Source organism: Hypanus sabinus, chromosome 20 (assembly GCF_030144855.1).
Source record: "Hypanus sabinus isolate sHypSab1 chromosome 20, sHypSab1.hap1, whole genome shotgun sequence".
In the NCBI taxonomy this organism is placed as follows: Eukaryota; Metazoa; Chordata; class Chondrichthyes; order Myliobatiformes; family Dasyatidae; genus Hypanus; species Hypanus sabinus.
The window spans coordinates 3,664,662-3,683,955 of record NC_082725.1 but is presented as its reverse complement, the minus strand read 5'-3'; the positions used below and the strand labels follow the sequence as shown (position 1 = coordinate 3,683,955).

General features: G+C 43.3%; 1 protein-coding gene across 6 annotated transcripts in view; it reads left to right on the top strand.

Annotated features, from left to right (window-relative positions):
* The window catches only part of LOC132378234 (zinc finger protein 385D-like), a 452,746-nt gene that overhangs the window by 171,500 nt on the left and 261,952 nt on the right, over nucleotides 1–19,294 (top strand). Inside the window, exon 1 of one of the 6 annotated variants that reach the window (XM_059944964.1) lies at nucleotides 13,721–14,346. The exons of the other annotated variants lie outside the window; for them this stretch is intronic. Within the exon in view, the coding sequence (XP_059800947.1) occupies nucleotides 14,284–14,346 (63 nt within the window). The 5' untranslated portion in view covers nucleotides 13,721–14,283. Of the gene's footprint in view, nucleotides 1–13,720; nucleotides 14,347–19,294 lie in introns of those variants that run through there. 6 annotated transcript variants of the gene reach the window in all.

Sequence of the window (19,294 nt, the reverse complement as noted above, 5' to 3'; positions counted from 1 at the left end):
CTGCACAATCCTTGCTGTTTTGATTTGACACAGATGACACATTTCACTGTATGGTTCCTGATGGAGGGTCTTGGCCTCAAATGTCTCTCCACAGATGCTACCTGACCTGCTGAGTTCCTCCTGCATTTTGTGTGGGTATGTCTGCATTTCCAGCATCTATAGAAACTCTTGTGTTACTGGATGCTTCAATGTTTCAATGTACATATGACAAGTAAAGCTAAGCCAGCAATAACTGGACCTTCCAATATGTTCAAGACACTTTTAAAGTTGGACGACTATTGTAATAGAGGAAAGGCACCAGTCCAATTAGTAACTGCAAGCTTCCATGACCAATGGTGTGCTCATGATTAGTTAATCTGTTTAGTGATGTTGAGGCATAAATATTAGCTGGAACTCCTCAGCATACCACAATTTATCATCTCTTAAAGATTAAAACTGCTTTAAGTCTTTGCTAATTATTACGTGTTTGATCTTTTTAAGGAGTCTTAAAGTCATAAGGCACTACAGCACAGAAACAGGCATTTTGGCCCATCTAGAACATACCAAACCATTTTACCTCCTAGTTCCATTGACCTGCACCTGGGCCATTTCCCTCCATACCCCTCCCATCCATGTTCGTATCCAAATTCCTCTTAAATGTTGAAACCGAACCAACATCCACCACTTGTACTGGCAGCTTGTTTCACACTCTCACCTCCCTCTGAGTGAAGATGATCCCCCTCATGTTCCCCTTTCACATCTCAGTTGTCACCTTTAACATGACTGGCTGATCAGAAAGTTTTGAACTAACAAGCAGCTATCCAGGTTTGCCTAATAAAGTGGCCACTGAGTGTATAATGCTTTATTTATCCCACCTTCATGATCTCCTCAAATACCACTTTTTACTGAATTTGTCATGCCTGGTATAAACATGTGTGAAGTAATTCTAAGGTGGTTTTCACTGTCTAAAATTATCTCATTGCTTGAAGCTCTTATGCTGCTAAATTACAGCTTGAACATTCAATAGAAAGTTTAATGGCCAAATAATGTGCAATTGCACTGTTCCTAAAACTAATGAGGAGTTTGAGGGCAAGATGTAATTTCTGTGAAGCAGAACACCGTAAACCAAACAGAAGTTTCTGGAAATTCACACTGCTAGGCAAATTTATAACCCCTGAGTTTGTTGTCTGGATTGTTCTTCAGTCATAGTGGGTAGTGCCAACACTTCCCTTCTGCACAACAACCTTAGACTTTTTTAAAAAAATTTAAAAAATTAAGATTAGCTTTATTTGTCAAATGTATGAGGTTCTCCACTGAGTGAGCTTGGAGTTTTCTATTTGGAGGATGTGAGGTGAGCTGAACAGAGGGGGACAGAATTATGAGAGGCAAGGATAGAATGGACTGTCAGCATCGTTTTCCCAGGGTGGCAATGACCAATCCCAGGGGACATCTGTTTAAGGTGATTGGAGGGAAGTTCAGGGGGTGTCAGAAGAAAGTTTTTACACAGAGAGTGTGCGTGTCTGGAACATGCTGTTAGGGGTGGCGGTAGAGGCTGATACATTAGATAAAGATAAGGATTGGCATTATCTGTCTACGTGCTTCAAAGCATTGAAACGTACAGAAGGAACATTGTTTGCTTCAGTGACCAACACAGTCCAAGGATGTGCAGGGGTCAGCCCACATGAGCTCCAAAGCATCCAGAGGAAACCCACAAGGTCACGGGGGAACAAACTCCTTACAAACCAGAAGTTTCCAACCTGGGGTTCACAGACCCCTTAGTTAATGATAAGGCTCCATGGCATGAAAAGTGTTGTTATAGACAGTGATGGGAAAAATTGAGCCCGGATCATTGGCATGGTGATATACACCAGCTGCTCCTCCGACCGTTCACCACTTGTCCCCATGGCTTCACGTGACCATGACCAGTGGGCAAAACAGCTGCTGCATCTTGCCCAAGGGTGAGCTGCAGGATAGCGGAGAGAAGGAGCGCATAACACCTCCTTTGATAGAGATTTATTTCCACCTTACCACTCCCACTCCCCAGAGTAGGGGAGGAATAGGTTTAGGATGAAAGCAGAAAGATTTAACAGGGTTCAGAATCGTGTCTCAATTCTAGTTTTGGACACACCAGCACTTGAGTTCTTACCACCCACCCTAGGTCTCTCATCACATGAGCTGCCAGAGGAAGTGGAAAAGGTCAAGGCCTGAAGATATCAGCTCCATAAAAGTGGAAGCAGTCATGGATATCAGCGTCATGGAAATGGAAGAGGTCAAGGGCTGTAGATATCAGCTCCATGGAAACGGGTCAAGGGCTGAGGATGTCATTTCCATGGAAGTGGAAGTGGGTCAAGGGCTGAAGATGTCAGTTTCACGGAAGTGGGTCAAGGGCTCAAGATGTCATTTCCATGGAAGTGGGTCAAGGGATGAAGATACCAGCTTCATGGAAGTGGGTCAAGGGCTGAGGATGTCATTTCCATGGAAGCGGAAGTGGGTCAAGGGCTGAAGATGCCAGTTTCACGGAAGTGGGTCAAGGGCTGAAGATGTCAGTTTCACGGAAGTGGGTCAAGGGCTGAAGATACCAGCTTCATGGAAGTGGGTCAAGGGCTGAGGATGTCATTTCCATGGAAGCGGAAGTGGGTCAAGGGCTGAAGATGTCAGTTTCACGGAAGTGGGTCAAGGGCTGAAGATGCCAGTTTCACGGAAGTGGGTCAAGGGCTCAAGATGTCATTTCCATGGAAGTGGGTCAAGGGCTGAAGATACCAGTTTCACAGAAGTGGAAGAGGTCAAGGGCTGAAGACATCAACTCTATGAAAGAACATAAATGAGAAAGATGGACCGTATTCAAAGTTAATTCTGAATGATGGACTGGAATATTTTAGTTATTCCAAAGTTAGGTACATAAGACAGGCAATTTTTACTTCAGTACAGAAAGGAATCAAGCTAACGTTTCTTTGTGCATGTCTGGAAACAGCAGGAGGTGGAAGTGATGGATTAATGAAACGTTCTTTCAAGCAAATTGTTACAGGCTTTGGCTAAGTTGTCTTTGATCTTCAACTTTTTACACATTTGCTGATGATAGCAGAATCTTCAAACCTCCTTTATTCTGTCCGAACTTCAAAGTAAAGCGGTGCAAACCTTTCAGAAAAAATAAAAGGTTTCATAATTGCTTCCTTCACTGACAATGTAACTGAAGGTATGTGGAATGGCTCTTTGTGTAGTTGTACCATTTCACGAGTGCCACCACAGGAAAAGTGGTGCAATGGCAATGTAGCGGTTAGAGTAACATTATTACAGCACCAGGTGCGCGGGTTTAATTCCCGCCATATCACACATCTATGGAAATGAATAAACGGTCGACATTTCAGGCCAAGATCCTTCATCAGGACTTCAATTCCCACTCTGACCTAAAGAGGGGTTTCAGCCTGACAAGTTGACTGTTTATTCATTTCCATAGATGCTGCCTGACCTGCTGAGTTCCTCCAGCATTTTGTGTGTGTTGCTCTGGATTTCCAGCATTGCAGAATCTCTGATGATTTCAGCTGTCAGTGCTGACTGTAAACAGTCTGACATCCTCCTTGAGACCATGTGGGATTCCCTTTGTTGCTTCGGTTTTCTCCCACATCCTAAAGACTTCCAGGTCAGGGTTACCGGGTTGTGGGCGCGCTACGTTAGTGCCAGAGGCGTGGTGACTCTTGCAGGCTGCCTCAACATATCCTCTGACTGTGCTGACGCAAGCAAAGTATTTCACTGTATGTTGTGATGCTTTGATGTACATGTGACAAATAAAGCTAATCCTTATCTTCAGCAGGTTTTTATTTGTCAGGCTGAAAGATCGGGATTCACTTCCTGTCTATCTCCGAAAGGAGTCACATGGTTTTCCGCCTGGTGCTCCAGTTTGCTCCAATGGTCCAAAGGCATATGGGTTAGAGGTAAATTGGTCACATGGGTGTAACGGGACGGATTGAGTTCATTCGACTGGAAGGGCCTGCTACCGCCCTGTATTTCTAAATATAAATAAATAAATAAAATGTATGATATTTGTCTTTTTTTTGTCCCAAATCAAGTTGGATATTCCAGTTCCTACTACAATTCAAGTGTTTGTCACCCAATGTCTGAGATGATAGAAATTAAGAACAAAGGAGGACTACCTCATTCTGAACATTTTACATTATTTACCCTAAAATCAAAACTACTTCCAAAAAAATCTGACTACAATTGTGCACAGAATATCCAGCATATCCCGGGCTACCTCATGACTCTCATACCCAGTGAATATTTATGACAAAGATTCCAGTGGGGAAATCTAGGACTAGAGGGACATCGATTTAGAAACAGATGAGAAGGAGTTTCCTGATGTGGAGGGGATGTTTCCTGTAGTGCTAGAGTTTAGGACCAGAGATGACAGCCCCAGAATGCAAGTATGTCACTTTAGAACAGAGATGATGAGGGATTTCTTTCGCCAGACTGTGCTGAATCTGTGGAATTCATTGCCATTGGTGGCTGCGTCAAGTCACTGGGTATATTTAAAGCGGAGGTTGATAGGTTCCTGATTAGGAAGAGTGGCAAGGGAGAAGGGGCTGAAAGGGATGGTAAATCAGCCATGATGGAATGGCAGAGCAGATGATGGGCCGAATGGTCTAATTCTGCTCCTACGTCTTATGGAAATCTTCTTAAAAATAATCGGATTGGATCCTCCTGATTTCCCCTTTTATAATTGAAAGATGTGATCCATGATATTATCACATCAGTCTGCAAATGCTAATGATGCAACTTGTTTCCCTTCACATTTAATATGGAAGCTGTTTCTAGGTCACTTCTATTCTGCATCTGTGATTAAATGCCATAATTAATTGGATGGCACCTACCCTGTACAAATGCAGCAGAGAGTCATTTTAAAATTCATAAGGTGTTTTTTTGCAACCTGCATCTTATAATGATAATTGTCATGCTGCAAGCTCTATTAATAGCCTGAACAGCTGTTTCACCCGACAGCTCTGTGATAAGATAAAGCAGAAGCAATTTTACATTGAAGCTTGGGCACAGGCTGGAATTTTGTCAAGGCCTGGAAGCTCTCAGATATGTACTGAGGTTTGCCTGCAGCGTAGCCGGTCAGAACACAACAGTTGTCCACAACAGATAGGGTGCCATGGTAGCACAGCACAATAATCTGACTCTAATACTGACTTATAATTATTTACTGGGATACAGCACAGAACAGGCCCTTCTGTCCCTCTGAACCACACCACTCAGCCACCCCTGAGTTAACTCTAGCCCAATCACGGGACAATTTACAATGATCAATTAACTTACCAACGAGTATGTCTTTGGACAGTGGGGGAAAACCAGAGCACCCAGAGGAAAGCCACGCGGTCACGGGGAGACCGTGGAGTCACTGTAAAGTGTTGTGCTAACCTCTACGTCACTGCACCGACATGACAGCAGATAATCAGCTAAACAATCTGTCAAAGTGAAATTCGGAGATTAAGTGACACCAGGCTGTGATGGTAAAAATAAAAAATGTAATAATCAGACAAGGCAGAGAAAAAATACACTCAGTGATTTCTTTATTAGGTCCCTCCTGTATGTTCATGGTCTTCTGCTGCAGTGGCCCATCCATTTCCAGGTGCGACATGTTGTGCATTCAGAGATGCTGTGCTGTTCATCGCTATTGGAATGTATGGTTATTTCAGTTACTGTCATCTTCCAGTTAGCTTGAACCAGTCTGGCCATCTCTCATTAACAAGGCGTTTTCGCCCAGAACTGCTGTTTACTGTATGCTCTTTGTTTTTCACACCATTCTCTGTAAACTCTAGAGACTGTTGTGGATTAAAATCCCAGGATACTAGCTGTTTCTGAGAGACTCAAACAACTCTGTCTGGTATCAGCAATCATTCCACAGACAGAGTCACTTAGGTCACATTTCTTCCGCATTCTGATGTTTAGTCTGAACAACAACTGAACCTCTTGAGCATGTCTGCATGCTTTTATGCATTGTGTTACTGCCCCATGATTAGTAGATTGAATATTTGCATTAATGAGCAGGTGTACCTAATAAAATGGCCACTGAATGTATAATGCTGGTACATGTTTTTTAAATATGCCGTATCACAAATATGGGGATAGATTCTCAATAGACGGAGCTCTGTTACTTTTTCGTAAGACCTGCAGGCACTGTTCCCTCTAAGCTTCTTAAGTGTGTGGCCGCACAGTAACTGAATTGCTCTTGTGCCCATCAGCAGCAGCTGGAATTTTATTTATATATTGTTAATATCATTTTAAAATTAGGCTAATATAACTTTGAAATCTATGTTAATATAATTGTGAAATACCTTGTTATTTGTGTAATGAATTATGTGTTAATGAATAAAGTTCATACATTTTCTAAATATTAAACATATCACAACCTTTACTGTGAAACATTTTAGAGCTTCAACATATTTACATTGTCAGTGTTTCAAGTTACAACACTGTTACAAATTGTAACAATAAACACAGAATGGATGTTGGTAGATCATTGTTAATAACCCGCTGGCCTGCTGAATGCTGATACCATCAAGTCAAAACATTTTAATTTTGCCGTTGTGCCTGTCAGTTGCTTTGACTGCCTGACATTGTTTACTTGTTGGGAGTTGTGGTTTGGGTGATGAGACTATAATAAAAACACATTTAAAGCGCCACACAGCTTTCAGGCCATGTAAAAGGTTCCTATTCAGAGCAACAGTTGTTAAAAAGAAGATGGAATATTGACAACAAGATATATACTTCAGAATCTATTCAACTGCTCGCTATAAGGCAGCGCAATTAAACATCTGAGAGAAAGTAGTAACTGGCTTTCATGCTGTCCCTAGGGTGGGAACACTGTAGAATAACTGTGCTGTAAGAATTCTTACAAAACTGGAATTGGACTTTGGAATCAGTTTATTAATGTTATACGTACCAAGATACAGTAAATAGCTTGATGTGCACGCAGATTAGATCATTACTCAGTGTATTGAGGTAGAACAAGGTAAAACAATAACAGAATAATGTGTAACATCTTCAGAGAAGGTGCAGTGCAGGTGAACAATAATGTGCAAGCTCATAATGAGATAGGTTGTGAGGTCAAGAATCCATCTTATTGGAGCGGGAAATGAGGAAGTCCAGGCTGAGAAGTGCCTTGTATTTTTTAGAGATACAACACGGTAACAGACCCATCTCACCCAATGAGCCCATGCTGCCCTTTAACCTACTAACCAGTGAGTCTCTGGAATGGGGGGGTGGTGAAACTGAGCACCTGGAGGAAAACCATGCGATCACAGGGAGAACTTACAGGCGGCAGTGGGAATTGAACCTGGGTCTCTGGTGCTTTAATAGCTTTACAGTAACGGTTACACTGCCATACCTTCCAAATTGTTTTCTTTATTTGATCATGCTGGCAGCTTTATTGAGGCAGCGAGAAGTGTAGACAGAATGCATGGAGCGGAGGCGGGTTTCTGTAATGTGCAGGGCAGGGTCCACGGGTATCCGTGGTTGCTTGCAGAAACATGCACAGCAATTGCTGTCCCAAGCCCTTTTGATCTAGACAGAATGCTTTCTAAGGTGCATCGATAAGAACTAGTAAGAGTAGATGGTAATAGTCCTGAAGAAGGGTCTCGGCTTGAAATGTCAATTGTTTATTAATTCCAGAGATACTGCCTGACCTGATGAGTTCATCCAGCACTTTGTGTGTGTCGCTATGGATTTCCAGCAACCAGAGAATTTCTCATGTTTAAGGGTTGATGAAGACTAGTTAGTTTCTCAATCAATTAAATAAGTTCATAACATTTAAAAATGTTTATATTTTTGTTCTTCATGGCACATGAGCAGAAATGCAAGGGGGTGGTTAGAAGAGAGAATGTCCTGGAAGGGTGGGGTCTTTGATTGTGCTGGCTGCATTACTGAGGCAGCAAGAAGGATAGAGAGAATCCATGGAGTGGAGGGTGCTTTCTGCGATGTGCAGCAATGTGCCCATAGCTCTTTGCATTTTCCTGCAGTCATGGGCAGAGCATTTACTGTACCAAGCAGTTAATTGGAATTGAGCAGTACCCATGATGGCTAATAGGATAGATCATGTTGAAATTATCCCTCCACTTCACATTGATTCAGGATTGATAGCTATGTCAAAGAGTTTTCACCACTGAACATCAGTACTTATTACATCTTTGGAAATCTTTCACACAAAATTAATATTTGATAATTAACTTAATATGGCTTTCGTGAATGAACAAGAGGACCAATGAAGATTTATTATGATGGTTGAGAGCGATTGGGTTACCATGAATTCTTGGAATGTACATTTTAAACGAAGTATAAAATACAATGCATCCCACAAAATACTGAATAAACTCAGCTGGTCAGGTAACATCTATGGAAAGGAATAAACGTTTCAGGCTGAGACCCTTGTTCAGAGCTTCCAGCATCCGCAGAAACTCAGAATCAGGTTTAACATCATTGTCATTTGTCATGAACTGTGTTGTTTTGCAGCAGCAGTACAGAGCAAAACATAATAATAAAGGCTGTAAATTACAGTATGAACTATATATATATAAATTAAATAAGTAGTGCAAAAAGAGAGGAAAAAATACCAAGCAACACACACAAAATGCTGGTGGAACACAGCAGGCCAGGCAGCATCTATAGTGTTCATGGGTTCATTGTCTGTTCAGAAATCTGAAGAAGCTGTTCCTGAAATTGAAATTAAAGGATGGCACTGAACTGTGGTCTCTGTCAAGATCGTGGCTCAGACTTAATTGTTGACTTAAGTTTTTTATTAGGTTTGTAGGGATGGTTTTGGCGACTGCCAATATGGAAACAGATGGAGTTCCTCATGAATTCTAGGACTAAAACATCAGTAACATGAACTCGGAGGTTTACAGGAAACCTGCTGGTATATTTCTAAACAGCACACACAAAAGTGCTGGAGGTACTCAGCAGGTCAGGCAGCATCTATGGAGGGAAATGTCTATGGACATTTCAGGGTGAGACCCTTCATCAGTGCTGGAAAGGAAGGGGAAGAAGCCAGAATATGAAGGAGGGGGAGGAGTACAAGCTGGCAGGTGGTAGGTGAGACCAGGTGAGGGGAAGGTAGGTAGGTGGGGAGAGGGATAAAGAAAAATGCTGGGTGATAGGTGGAAGTGATAAGAGCTGAGAAAGAAGGAATCTGATAGGGGAGAAACACATTTCTAAAGGGCTGAAATAATCTTTCATGAGCACGTTAGTTCTTAAACAGATCTTACTTTCCCCAAGTTGTAAGGCTGATCAACACCCTTACCCACTAACCTGCCCCTCCACAGACCCAACCACTACTACTTTATCTTTCCTGTCAGAGTCACTATGTGGGCTATTTTACGTATTTAAATTTACCGCATTTTTTATTATTGTGTCCTTTATCTTATACTGGTTTTTGTGCTGCATTGGATCTGGAGTTTGTTCTTTACACTTGTGTACTGGAAATAGCATTAAAAGATCTTGAATTTTAAATCTTGAAGTCAAGGCCAGGTTTTCAAACCAAGGCTGGTCACTTAGGAGCTTCAGGAATCCAATCACAGTTATTATCTTTACTGTTCTAGATTGTTAAAGAAAAGTTTGAACTCTCAAGTCTTTCACCTTGCTTTCTCACAATTGCCAAATGAGCTGTTACCACTTCTGCACATTCGATGAGCTCAGTCATAAATACCAGATGTTGATCACTTACCCCTCTGAGAATGGTGACTGAAAGGATCAACAAGATTTTGAAGGATACAAGAGTTTCAAAGAATTTTTACTCCAAAGAATTGTAAATGACAGTGCGGAGTGCCTCTGAGAAAATGGCAAGAACAAAAGATCCTTAAAATGCTACAGCACAACAGTAGATGGACACATAGATTTCTCCAACTTGAAAGAGTAAGAGGTGATAAGGGAAGGAAAGCAAAGTCTGAGCTGAATGATAAAAGGATTCATCAATAACACAGTACCATGTACCAGCACTTGAGCAATGATGATTGGGAAGCACTCTCCAAAGAGAAACAGAACTTGAGATAATAATGCAATCAAAATGAATAAACAACCAACATTTTTTCAGTGTTAGAATCAAAACGGCAAGGAGACAAATTGGGTGGCTGCAGTCCCCTTCACTGCAGGAGTTATATTGTATGTGTCCAGGACAAAGAAACAGGCAGAGAAAACATTACAGACACTACCCACCCATTACCTTTTCCAAAAGCTCCCTTCTGCAAAGCACTACAGGGCTATTAAAGCAAAAACTTTGCCATCTTAAAGGTTTTATCCCCCTAGGCAGTTAATGTGATCAACCATTTTAATTAGTCTCCCCACCCCCTCCATCTATACCCCCATAACTGCACTGCACTGTAACCACTTGAAACCACTGTTTATAATGCTGTTTACATTGTAAATACCTGCTGGTATTAATGTATTTTTGCACATTTTATTTCACATTAGTCAAGTCAAATTTATTTATAAAGCACATTTAAAAACATCCCAATTTGACCAAATTACTGTACAAATCATAATAGCACTTATGTGTCCTTCAACCTCTAACTTTATTTTTTATATGAATGTTTATTCTTTATAAATGTTGAATGATTTTTGTTGCATGTTGCACCCTGCCCACCACACAACAGCAAACTCCTAAATTTGGTGAATGAAGTTGATTGTTAGAATCCTTCATGTTGTGTCATTGCATCCTGTTCCAGCAGCCCCTATGTTGTGCATTAAGGCATGGATGCCAGTACATAACCTTCTCTTTTCCAATCAATAAAGGCATGAAAATCTAGCAATTGAGGGAGATTACTCCATGCCATTTCTAACCATGGAAAATCTTTCTCAATCTTTTCAATATCACCAGGCATTCTGGTTCTTGCTGTCTGAGATACAAAATGGGAGAAAAGTCAGTGGACTTGAATTTGTTATAACATGCATTTATAGAGGTGTACACGATGATAAGAGGCATAGATTGAATGGATAGTCAGAGACTTTTTCTCAGGGCAGAAATGGCTAATACGAGGAGGCATATTTTTAATGTGATTGGAGGAAATTATATAGAGGAATGTCAGAGATACACTGAGAGGGTTAAGTTTGTGGAGCACCCTGCCAGGGGTGGTATAGAGGCTGACACATTAAGAGACTCTCAGATAGGCACAAAGACAATAGAAAAATGGAGAGCTACAGGGGAGGGAAGGGCTAGACTGATCTTACAGTAGGTTAACAGATCAGTACAACATTGAGGGCCAAAGGACTTGTACCGTGCTGTAATGTTAATAATAATATTATAAAGCAGTCACAGAGTCATAGAACATTACGGCACACAAGTAGGTACTTCAGCCCATCGAGCCTGTGCTGACCTTGTCTTCTGCCTAGTTCCAACCACCTGTACCCAGAACATAGCTTTCCATTCTTACATCACCCACGTACCCATCCAAACCCCTTCTTAAATGATGCAATTGATTTCGTAACAGAAGTGATATCAGTAACAAACCCATCTGCTGATGTGATCAACAGATCAACTGGTAGGAAAATTCAAAGTCAATCTATTTTGTTGTTTCACTTTGACTTAACCCAAACAGCAATAATTAATGTTTTTCGGTCTACCTTTCACATTTTGCTTACAATACACTGTAGGAAACATCGACGCCTGCAATTAACCTCTGAGATGAGTTAGCAATTTGAATTAGAAAAACCACACAATTATTTGTATTTCAGACTAATTGCAAATATACCTGCAGATCTGGATTCACAACACAACCACTCCCTGGAGTGAAATGGAATTTAGCTCATGATTTACATGGTGAGTGGTAAGGCACCAAAGATGTGTAGCACAACAGAGGAATCTGTTCAGTTTAAAGTTCAAACTAAGCTTATTATCAAAGCACATACTATATATGTCACCATGTACAACCCTGAGATTTACTTCAGTAAATCCAAGAACCATAATACAATCAATGAAAGACCATACCCGAGAGAGTGGACAAACAACCAAAGTGCAAAAACAAAAGAGAAATAATACTAATAAATGTTGAGAATATGAGATGAAAAGTCTTTGAAAGTGAGCGCAGTCCAGTGAAAACAGTTCAGTCTTGGGGCGGGCGAAGTTGTGTGAAGTTAACTGCACTGGTTCAGGTGGGGTAATAACTGTTCCTGAACCTGTTGGTGTGAGTCCTGAGGCTCCTGTACCTTCTTCCTGATGCCAGCAGTGAGAAGAGAGCATGGCCTGGGTGGCGAGGGTCCCTGATGATGGATGCTGCTTTCCTGCATTATTGCTCCAGGTAGATATGCTCAGAGGAGGGGAGGATTTTACCCCATGATGGTCTGGGCCTTATCCCCTACTTCTTGTAGGATTTTCTGTTCAAGGGCATTGGTGTGTCCATACCAGACTGAAGCAAGCGATCAATATTATCTCCAGCACGCATCTACAGAGGTTTGTCAAAGTATTAGATGTCATGGGAATACAGATCCATAATTCCTTGAAAGTGGTATCACAGGAAGATAAGCTGGATAAACATTAGCCTTCATAAATCAGAGTATTAAGTACTGGAACAGGGATGTTATGTTGAAGTTATATAAGACATTGCTGAAGTGTAATTTGGAGTAATGTGTGCAGTTCTGGTTACCAACCTACAGGAAAACTATCAATATGATTGAAAGAATATGGAGAAAATTTCCAAAAACCTTGCAGAGTCTTGAAGACACAAGTTATAGGGAAAGGCTGAATAGGTTAGGACTTTATTTCCTAGAACATGGAAGATTGATAGGAAATGTGAGAGTAGCACACAAAATTATGAGGGGTATAATTTAAATGCAAGCAGGCTTTTTCCACTGAGGTTGGGTGGGACCAGAACTAGAGGTCATTGGTTCAGAGTGAAAGGTGAAATGTTTAAGGGGAACATGCGGGGGAACTTCTTCACTCAGAAAGCAGTGGAAGTATGGACTGAGCTGCAGCAGAAGTGGTGGATATGGGTTCGATTTCAAAACTTAAGACAAGTTTGGATAGATGAATGTATAGGAGCAGTATGGTCCAGGTGTGGCTCAATGGGACTAGACAGAATAACAGTACAGCATGAACTAGATGGGCTGAAGGGCCAGTTCCTGTGCTCTATGACTATGACTCTACGACTCTGTGAAAGCTCTGACCACATGATTATGTAATTCTAACATGACTTGGATTAGAAATTCAGATTGGAGTCAAACCTGTTTTTCAAAGGATTCAAGAACTCTTCTTCACAATGTAAATACTTAATGGCTTGCAGGTATGCAGCACATTCCTTAGAATCCTCGTTAGAATTCCATCAGAGCAGGAAATGGGATATTTAAAAGGGAACCTATTTGTACTTGTCTAATGTCATAGCCATGGTGTTTATATTCCCTTAAGTTATCAAAAGATTTCATAGAGTCACAGAGCAATACAACACAGATACTGGTCCTCTGGCCCAGCCAGTCTATACTGATCACAATGGCTATGTATTGAATCCCAATTTCTTGCATTTGTCTCATATTCCTTCGATGCCTCACCAGCTAGTCCCAATTTCCTGCGTTCATGCCTCCAAGCCCTGACCTTCCATGTACCTATCCAATGATATCATTGTACCTGCCTCAACCACTCTCCCTGGCAGCTCATCCATGCATTCATCATCGTCTGCGTGGAAAAGTTACCACTCAGGTCCTTTTTAAGTCTTTACTCTCTCACTCTAGATCAAAGCTGTGAGTTTTAGACTGGGTAGAAGACTTCTACTGTTCACCTTATCTACAGTGCCTATAAAATGGATTTAATTTGTCACTGATCTACAGAAAATGACTCTTTTGTGTCAAAGTGAAAACAGATCTCTACAAAGTGATCTAACTTTAATTACAAATATAAAACACAAAGTATTTGATTGCATAAGTATTCACCCCCTTTAAGATGACACACCAAATCATCACTGGTGCAGCCAATTGTTTCTGGAAGTCACATAGATAGTTAAATAGAGATCTGTTTTTGGAGCACAGGTGTTTCAATTGATTGTAGTAAGAATACTCCTATATCTGGAAGGGCTGGGCTTGGCTTGGCTGTTTTGGGTGGGGTGGAGTTCAGGGAAGCAGTGCTGATTCTGTTTGGCTGGAGGGTGGAGGTGTGGTGGTTGCTGACGCTGGCTGTGAATGGTGGGGATGTTGTGAAATAGCATAGGTTCAGGGAGGGAGGGAGGATCTGGCAAAGGTACCACAAATGGAGAATTTGGATCAGTGTGGGTTGGCAGGAGGAAGTTGAAATAAAGTTGAATCTAGTCTGGAAAACGGGAAAAGAAACATAATATTGGAATGATTTCAAATGATGGAGAGGAAGGGCAGGATATTCTGAAAAAAAGGAAAGAAGACTTCAAGGTATTGTTTAAATTTGACCAGGAAAAACCTTCTTCTATCAATCCCATTAAATTAACTACAGAGTTAAAATTGAATACGGGGAATATAGATTGTGCTCATAGAGGAGGTAATGTCTCGATGGTTTGTAAGGATATGAAGCGGTGTGAGAAGGCTTTATATTTGAAGACTTTACTTGGCACAAAGATAATATCTATGTTGCCTAATGAAAATAGAGGTGTTAAGGGTGTTGTACTGGGTGTTCCAGTGGAGATTTCAATAGGAAAGGTTGAATCTCATTTATTGGGAGGCAAGGTTAAGAAGGTAAAGAGATTGCAAGTAGTCAGAAATGGAGAAAGGATGGAAAGTTTATCTATATTGATATGGTTTGATGAAGTGAAGCTCCTTGATCCAGTCAGTTTGGGGTATGTTAGTTATTATGTTTGAGCTTATATTCCACCCCTGCTTAGATGTCACTGATGCACCATCAATAACTCTCTCTGAGACGTAAAGGCGAGATATCGGCTTTTATTGACTGGAAGAAGGAACAAGCAGTGGTTGACCACCATACTACATCCTGGAGACTGAGATGCCGGGCTCAGGCCTCAATCGCCTTTATACCGGGGTCTGTGGGAGGAGCCACAGGAGCAGTCAGCGGGGGGCGTGTCCAGACAGGTATATGTAGTTCACCACATTCACCCCCCCTTTGCTTTAAAAAGAGTCCCCATGTGGCAAAGTTTCTTACAGGTTAAGTCTATCAGGTGGTCGAATCTGTCGCTGCGATCTACGTAGCACCGGCTGTGATTGCACAGGTGCCGGTGTTGGTGATTGCACAGGTGCCAGTGGTGGTGATTACACAGGTGCCGGTGGTGGTGATTGCACAGGTGCCGGTGGTGGTGATTACACAGGTGCCGGTGGTGGTGATTGCACAGGTGCCGGTAGTGGTGATTGCACAGGTGCCGGTGGTGGTGATTGCACAGGTGCCGGTGGTGGTGATTGCACAGGTGCCGGTGGTGGTGATTGCACAGGTGCCGGTGGTGGTGATTGCACAGGTGCCGGTGGTGGTGATTGCACAGGTGCCGGTGGTGGTGATTGCACAGGAGCCGGTGATGGTGATTGCACAGGAGCCGGTGGTGGTGATTGCACAGATGCCGGTGGTGGTGATTGCACAGGTGCCGGTAGTGGTGATTGCACAGGTGCCGGTGGTGGTGATTACACAGGTGCCGGTGGTGGTGATTGCACAGGTGCCGGTGGTGGTGATTGCACAGGAGCCGGTGGTGGTGATTGCACAGGAGCCGGTGGTGGTGATTGCACAGGAGCCGGTGGTGGTGATTGCACAGGTGGTGGTGATTGCACAGATGCCGGTGATGGTGATTGCACAGGAGCCGGTGGTGGTGATTGCACAGGAGCCGGTGGTGGTGATTGCACAGGTGCCGGTGGTGGTGATTGCACAGGAGCCGGTGGTGGTGATTGCACAGGTGCCGGTGGTGGTGATTGCACAGGTGCCGGTGGTGGTGATTACACAGGTGCCGGTGGTGGTGATTGCACAGGAGCCGGTGGTGGTGATTGCACAGGAGCCAGTGATAGTGATTGCACAGGAGACGGTGGTGGTGATTGCACAGGAGCCGGTGGTGGTGATTGCACAGGTGCCGGTGGTGATTGCACACGTGCCGGTGGTGGTGATTGCACAGGTGCCGGTGGTGGTGATTGCACAGGTGCCGGTGGTGATTGCACAGGTGCCGGTGGTGGTGATTGCACAGGAGCCGGTGGTGGTGATTGCACAGGTGCCGGTGGTGATGATTGCACAGGTGCCAGTGGTGGTGATTGCACAGGAGCCAGTGATAGTGATTGCACAGGTGCCGGTGGTGGTGATTGCACAGGTGCCGGTGGTGGTGATTGCACAGGTGCCGGTGGTGGTGATTGCACAGGTGCCGGTGGTGGTGATTGCACAGGAGCCAGTGATAGTGATTGCACAGGTGCCGGTGGTGGTGATTGCACAGGTGCCAGTGGTGGTGATTGCACAGGAGCCGGTGATGGTGATTGCACGGATGCCGGTGGTGGTGATTGCACAGGTGCCGGTGGTGGTGATTGCACAGGTGCCGGTGGTGGTGATTGCACAGGTGCCGGTGGTGGTGATTGCACAGGTGCCGGTGGTGGTGATTGCACAGGTGCCAGTGGTGGTGATTGCACAGGTGCCAGTGATAGTGATTGCACAGGTGCCGGAGCCGGTGGTGGTGATTGCACAGGTGCCGGTGGTGCTTGCACCGGAGACGGTGGTTGTGCTGGTTCCGGCCTAACTGGAGGTGTCAGCCCACTAGGCGTCAGTGATCCCTCACGCATGTGCGAGGCGCCTGGTATATACGTGTACGAAACGCCCGGTATATGAGTGTCGTGAGGAGTCTGTGTAGGGCCTGGTGCATGTGGTGTCACCTTGGGTACAGGGTTCATAGTCACTGTGGAGTGTTCGGGGTAGTGGTCTGCTGCTCCTGCGGGCGCCAGGTTGCGGACGGAGACCATGTCCTCCTGCCCATCAGGTAAGACCACGTAGGCATACTGGGGGTTCGCATGTAGAAGGTGAACCCTCTCGACCAGCGGGGAGTATTTATTACTCCTCACATGTTTCCGGAGCAGCACTAGCCCTGGGGACATCAGCCAAACTGGTAGGGTGGTCCCAGTGACAGACTTCCTGGGAAAAGAGAATAGGCGTTCGTGAGGGGCGGCATTGGTGGACATACATAACAGGACCTGGCACCCGCAGGAGCAGCAGACCACTACCCTGAACGCTCCCCAGTAACTATGAACCCTGTACCTAAGGTGACACCGCGCACACCAGGCCCTACACAGACTCCTCACGACACTCCTATACCAGGAGTTTCGTACTAGCAGCTCCGCATGCTGTTCCGCCGTGAGTGTTTTGCAGTCACAAGTTCGGACGAGCGTCTGTAGTGCTCGGAGAAACTGGACGCACGACTCTGCAGGCAGCTGTCGTCGCGTAGCTAAACGATGTCTTGCGTAGACAGTGTTCACCGGCCGCAGGTACTGTCTTTTGAGGGCATCCAGTGCCCCTTCCTAGGTCGGCAGGTCTCTGATAAATGAATAAACTTTTGGGGTGACTCTCGAAAGGAGAATTCTGTGCATAACAGCGGGTTCAGTTGCACTAACCTCCTCCAAGTATGATTGGAAGCATGCAAGCCAGAGTTCAAAGGCAAGAGCTGCTTCAGGGTCTTGGGGGTCCAAATCCAATCTTTCCGGACGTAAAACAGTTTCCATGTTTTAAAACTTCCAGTCAATAAAATTAATGCTCCATCAATAACTCACTCTGAGACGTAAGGCGAGATATCGGCTTTTATTGACTGGAAGTAGGAACAAGCAGTGAGTGACCACCATACTACATCCTGGAGACTGAGAGTCCGGGCTCAGGCCTCAATCGCCTTTATACAGGGGTCTGTGGGAGGAGCCACAGGAGCAGTCAGGAGAGGGCGTGTCCAGACAGGTGTATGTAGTTCACCACAGGATGTGAAGTGCTTAAGAAGGCAGCTGAAGTTCAACAGGTTTAAGTACAGTTAAATATGTCTTATGCAGAGTCCTTGCAAAATATTAGACTGAATGTTGAAGAAGTATTACCAGTCAGAGAACAGAATGTGAAGCCCGAGGCTGTGTCAGCATCATACTCCTCTTACTAAAGATACTTTACTAGTTGATACAATACAGTTTGGGATGTTCATAACAGATGTGGTGGATTGTACTGTTCAGACATCTAGTTGTACTAAGAAAATTAAAATTATTGTGAAAACTGCTGAAAAATAGCTGAGTAAAATTGGTGTAATGTAGGAAGCTGTAAATGAAGCCCTGATGGGTGGGGTATCTGTATTTTAATCTCCTTGTGAAGGTACATAATGGGTATAAGAATATTGCAGTGAATGGGTAGTGAAGTGAAGTGAAGTGCAGTGAGAAGCCTGATTTTTAATGGCCAAGACTTTAAGTTTATTTCTGATTTATCAAATCCTCCCAATATTATATGTATTCAGAAAACTTGGTTGTTACCACAGTTCCTTGCGGTGTGATACATTAGTTGGCAGAGGAGATGGTGTTGGAAGTTTTATGAGGAAAGGATAGGATAGGACATAGGGTTGCCGATGTAAATGGAGTATATGAGGCACTTGTAGTAGAAGTATTTGATTCAGCAGGTAGGGTTATTAAAGTGGTAATTTTTTACAATCCTGAGGAGTGTGCAGAGGCGATTAATGAGAGAAATAAGACTTGTGCAATAATGGACATAAGGGGAGACACCTTTACAGAATACATAAACTGTTGGATTGTTGGGAGAAGGTGGTAAAACAAGAAGGGAAGGGATTATATTGATTCGACTTAGAAATGGGCATTCTATGCTTAATTATTCCTTAATATCTTGTTGGAAAGCATCACTCTGGGGTGTGTAGGTTTGTCATCATTATGAAACAGTTGAACACATTCTTTTACAATCTGAAGCATACAAGGTTGGAAGAAAGCAAATGGAGGCTGCACTACTAGCTTTGGGGATTGGCAGTTTTTATTTAAAACTTTACTAAATTCTGGAGGTGACTTTCACAATATTTCTTTCATTATTTAAAAGCTATAGGGCTTTTTGGAGTAATTTAGTTTTTGGTTGATAAAGAGCCAGCAGTGGTTTTATTTCCCAGCTCTCTACACCACACTCCAGTCCAGCTGGTGGTGGTAATGCACCTTAAGTTGGGCTGCCAACCACCACTAAAAGTCAAAAGCAGAAGGTCCAACTGCTGCTGAGTCAGTATCCTGGCAAAAACTACACCACGAAGACAAAAGAACACTTCAAGCAGCTCCGCAAAAAGGTTATTGAAAATTTCAAGTCAGGAGATGGATAAGAGAGAATTTCCAAGTCACATAATATCTCTTGATGTACAGTTAAGTCAATCATCAAGAAGTGGAAAGAATATGGCACAGTTGTAAAACTTAG